The sequence below is a fragment of the Arachis ipaensis genome, chromosome B02 (genome assembly GCF_000816755.2).
Source record: "Arachis ipaensis cultivar K30076 chromosome B02, Araip1.1, whole genome shotgun sequence".
Classification (NCBI taxonomy): Eukaryota; Viridiplantae; Streptophyta; class Magnoliopsida; order Fabales; family Fabaceae; genus Arachis; species Arachis ipaensis.
The window spans coordinates 8,032,507-8,037,764 of NC_029786.2; the positions used below are offsets into that span (position 1 = coordinate 8,032,507).

Below are 5,258 nucleotides of genomic sequence, written 5' to 3' on the forward strand. Positions count from 1 at the left end.
TGGTGTGGACAAGATTCCAATAGCCTCTTGAACCGAGTCCAATACTCATACAAACTCTCTTGGTCCTTTTGCATTATACCCGATATCTCCTTCCGGATGTAGTCGGTCTTCTCCGGTGGGAAGAATTTATCAAGAAACTCTCTTCTCAAGAAATCCCAATTGGTCACAATCTCATCCGGTTGTGAATAAAACCATGTCTTCGCTTGCCCTTCAAGAGAGAAAGGGAAGGCAAAAACCATAATAGCCACCTCATCGGCTCCATGCCTTCGAGCCGTAGAACAAGCAACTTGAAAATCCTTTAGATGTCGGATGGGGTCTTGACCCGGCAACCCATGATACTTAGAAAGTAGATTTATCAAGCTATTCTTCAACTCAAAGTTTGGATCAAGGTTAGGATACCTTGCTCATGCAAAGTGATCCGTCATGGCTCCGCCATGTATGGCTCAGCTGTAGGATGCAAAGATGTATTAGTAGTGTCAACAGAAGAATAGGAAGTAACGGACTCCAAGTCGCTCTCGGCACCGTCTAGTGATTCGGTATGTTCCTCAAAAGAGGCCGAAGTACTAGCCGTATAATCCAACCGCCGTCTAGCTTGCCGAGTGTGTAACAAAGTTCTTTCAATCTCAGGGTCAAACTCGGCTAAGCTAGAATTCGGTTGAGACCGAGTCATCAAACTTGAGAGTCATAGCACAAATACAAAAGAAATCTAAACTATAGCTAAATATTGAAAGCAAGTAAACTATCTACAATATTCACATATTCACAACCAATATCAAGGCATATGTTGCAACCATTCTCCGGCAACGACGCCAAAAATTTGATGAGCCCGTGGACTATGTCGATATGGAATTTCTTAATAAAGTCCCGTTGCAAGTATAGCTCTACCCAACAACAATCCTCGAGTATCAAATTTAGAAAGGAAATTTGGTTGTCACAAGTTCAACCCCAATAAAAGTAACCGAAGTATTTAAACCTCGGGTCGTCTCACAAGGAATGGGCAAACATGTGCTTCAACATTGGTTAGAAATTCGGGGTTGCAAGTCATGAGCAAGAAGTTAAATTAGGAATCTTAATGAGCAAGCATTCTGGAAATGCAAGAAACTAATTCAATTGAATAAAGCAAGATGTAAATAATTCCAAACTAACAAAGTAACATCCAATGTGATTCTATTCTAAACTAAACAAGTAACTATAACTAAGACAAAACAATCAAGATTTTTGGGTTTTCAAATATGAATGATAAAAGCAACTCTTGGCTAAGCATGGGAATTGAGATCGCCATCCTTATCTCCATATCAAATATTGACAATTGTGAGGTGCCAACCCACTAAGTCTACTTCTCAAAAGCCTTAAGTACGTATTGTCTACTCCTAGGCTTGAAGTACGTCAAGTAGGTTTGATCACATCAACCCATAAGTCCCAACCTATCTACTAATTAGATTAGTGGTGGGTTAGTGTCAATGGGTATCAAATTGATCACCAAGGGCTCTCAAATCACCAATTCAATGAGACCCAATAACTCAAGGTCACTCAATTCCCTTAGCTTATGCCAAGAGTAAAGAAAACTACTCCATAATTAAAGGAAACAATTCATCAAACACATGGTAAGAATTAACAAAAGACATATTCAAATTGTAACTAAATTGAAATTAACAAGTACCCACTAACAATTATCAACATACAATCACTCAAACAACACAATTAATCATAAAAATCATCAATGTAACATTAACAAGTCAAGATTCACAACATTCATGAAATGGGTATAAAATGACAATTGACAAGAAATCATAAAACTAACACAAGATCTAAGCAAAATTATACTAAGGAATTCAAATTAAGCAATTAAAACTAGTAATTAACAAGATCCAATTCAGAATCCAACAAGGGAAGATCAATTCAAAGCTAGATCTAGAGAGGAACAAAGGTCTCTCTCTCTAGAAGAACAAAGAACCAAAAACTAGCTAAAAATTATGTCTAAGTGTATGAATGATCCCCCCTTTCCCCCTAGCATCCTTGGGTCTTTTTCATGCAGAACCAGCTTGAAATTGGGCCTCTTGAGCCTCAGAAATCGCCAGGCACGATTTCCTTTAATGAGGTCACGTGCAGCTTGTCGCGCGTGTGCGCCACGTACGCGTGCGCGCCAAGTGCGCGTGCGCGTCGGTGGGCTTTTTGGCCGGTTCAACCGGGTTAACCGGAAATTAGTCACCTAGTCGGTCCGGTCCACCAACAGAATTGCCCTGCAAAAAATGGTTTAAAAACCGGCCGAACCGGTGAACCAGGCGAATCGGGCCGGTTCCTGCAGGTACCGGTTTTCTCTCCTGATAATGAAACAACGCCGTTTTGCTTTTAAAAAAGGGTGAAAAATGCGTGTTGAATTGATGAATTCAGCCAGCCACTTTACCATACCCTAATCCCTAATCTGCTAATCCAAGAACACTCCCACTCCCTGTCGAAGGACAACCGACCTGAATCGAAACCGACGCCGGAGCTAGGGCCACTCACCGTCGCGGGTCACTCACCGTCGCGGGCCACTCACCGTCGCGGGCCACTCACTGTCGCTGGTCACTCACCGTCGCGGGTCACTCAACGTCGCGGGTCACTCACCATCGCGGGTAAGTTCTGGGTTTCTAGCATTGTTTTCATTTTTTGTTCTAGCCTTGTGTTCTTCAGACTTCAGTTCTTCCGTTCTTCTTTTTTTTTGTTTTTTATATGATTAATCAAATGTGAAAAAATTTGTTGTATGTTGAATTTGAGAATAAATTTGATGTATGTTGAATTTGAGAATTCTGCTATGTTCTGTTCTTTAATTTTTTATCTTTTCAATTCTACAATGTTCAATTTTTTATTTCTTCAATTCTGCTCTGTTGAATGTCATATGAATTGTATGAACTATGAACTATGAATTGATATGTTGGTCTGGATTCTAGGTTGGTGGCATTCTGAATTTAGATGGAACAGTCACAAAATGATCAACAACAACAACATAATACTGGACAAGAATCTCAGACAGCTTCCTCTCGAGGAAAATATGACCCGGCTTGGGAATATTTCACTGTGAAATATGATAAAAATCATAAGGCACAATATACGTGTATCTTTTGTTTGAATACTTATAATGGAGGGGGATATATAGGATGAAATATCATCTTGCAAAAATTTCTGGACAAATCAAAGTATGTAGCAAAGTAACTGAAGAAGTTGAACTTCAATTCAAAAGGATTCTGATGGGAAAAAAATAAGATGGAGAAAAGAAAATTTGAGGAGGAGGCTTATGGTGGGGAAGCACCTGCACAAGAGGCTGAATCGCCTAACCCTATACAAGCTGTTGTTCCTACAACAACGGGAGACAAAGGAAAGAGAAGAGCTGTAGTAGCTACACAAATTGGAAGTTACTTTAAAGAAAGAACTACTCCAGGATCTCAACCAACTTTGAAAAGTGTTTTGGCTAGTAAAGAAATTGTGCACAAGGCTAAGCTGGGACTTGCCAAATGGATTGTTGATGCACGTATTCCTTTTATTGCAATTCAATCACCTTACTTTCAACCTGCATTGGATGGTGTTGCTGCAATTGGACCTGGTTTTAAGGGACCGTCATATGATGAAATGAGAGTTCATTTGCTGGCTGATCTTAAGAGAGAGTGTCAGTTGCTGGTTGAAAAGTATAGTAGCTCATGGAAAAGCACCAGTTGTACACTGATGGTAGATGGATGGACTGATCAAAGGCAACAAACTTTAATTAACTTTCTAGTTTATTGTCCTGCTGGTATGTCATTTGTTAAGACTGTTGATGCTTCTGATGTGATAAAAACTGCCAATGCATTGTTTAATTTGTTTGCTGATGTTATTGAGTGGGTTGGGCCTAGTAACATTGTGCATGTGGTCACTGATAATGCTGCTAATTATGTATCTGCTGGAAAACTTATTCATGAAAAATACCCAAATATATTTTGGTCTCCTTGTGCTGCTCATTGTATCAATCTTATTTTGAAAGATATTGCAAGTATTCCCCATATAGCTGACCTTACTTCCCGTGCTTCAAAAGTGACTGTGTTTGTCTACAATCATATGATCTTATTGTCTTGGCTTAGAAAAAGAAAAAGCTGGACAGAAATTGTTCGACTAGGAATCACACGTTTTGCCACTGTTTTCATTACTTTGAAAAGTATATATGATCACAAGGAAGATTTGCAGTCATTGATGGTAGACGAATATTTTACTTCTCATAAGTTATCCAAAATTGCTAATGGAAAGATTGTTAGCTCAATTGTCTTGGACAGTAAGTTTTGGCAAGACTGTCTTACCACTGTGAAAATTGTTGGTCCTCTTATTAAGTTGTTGAGACTTGTTGATGCTGATGAAAAATCCTCTTTGGGAATCGTGTATGAAGGCATGCAAAGAGCAAAAAATGCTATCAAGACCATGTTCAGAAATCGGAAAGCTACTTATACGCCATACACGAGTATCTTGAAAATGAGGTGGGATAAGCATTTGAAGTGTGATCTCCATGCGGCAGCGTACTTTTTAAATCTGGGCATTTTCTACAGTGAGGGTTTTGTTGAGAAGGCAAATGTTTTGAGATCTTTACTTGATTTGCTTGATGTTAAAACACTTTGTGATGACTCAGTTGCTGCAATGCAAGAGATATAGCTGTATCGAGATTGTAAAGAAAGTTTTGGGAGGGAAAGTGCTAAGAGAGCAGCATCAAGACTCGAACCTGGTAAGTTATTTGACTTATTTCATATCCAAGTTCAGTTTAATTTCAAAGTTTAATATGTTGGGTGATAATTGATAAACATTAAAAAGTATTTTATTTTTATATCTACGTAGGTGAATGGTGGAGGCTACACGGTGGGAGTGCTCCTAATTTGCAAAAAATGGCAGTCCGTCTTCTTCATCAAACCTCTTCTTCATCTGGATGTGAGAGGAACTGGAGCCTTTTTGAACAAATCCAAAGAGAAGGAACCGATTAGAGCATCAAAGGTTAAGTGACATTATTTATGTCACCTATAACCTACGCCTTCAATCTAGGTTGCATCGAAAGAAGAGGAATTATGATCCAATTGACATTCAAAGCATTGACACAGTAGATTTTTGGGTAATGGCAGATGAGGATGATCTTGAATTTGCTAATGGAGATGTTGATGGCATTGAAAGTTTAATATACACTGATAATGCTATGCCTTCGTATCCTAATGGTGAGTGACATAGCAAACTTTGTTTCCTTCCATAAAGATACATGTCATTAACATTGATTT

General features: G+C 38.9%; 2 protein-coding genes and 1 pseudogene across 2 annotated transcripts in view; all 3 read left to right on the forward strand.

The window, feature by feature from the left end:
- LOC107626736 overlaps positions 1-2,972 on the forward strand; it is a 5,073-nt gene extending 2,101 nt beyond the window's left edge. Inside the window, exon 2 of the mRNA XM_016329638.1 lies at positions 2,931-2,972. Coding sequence (XP_016185124.1) covers positions 2,931-2,972 — 42 coding nt within the window. The remainder of the gene's footprint in view (positions 1-2,930) is intronic.
- On the forward strand, positions 3,244-4,650 carry LOC107626737. The gene has a single exon (XM_016329640.1). It carries the CDS (start codon positions 3,244-3,246, stop codon positions 4,648-4,650), a length of 1,407 nt encoding a protein of 468 aa, XP_016185126.1.
- The window catches only part of LOC107626738, a 1,721-nt pseudogene continuing 1,564 nt past the window's right edge, over positions 5,102-5,258 (forward strand).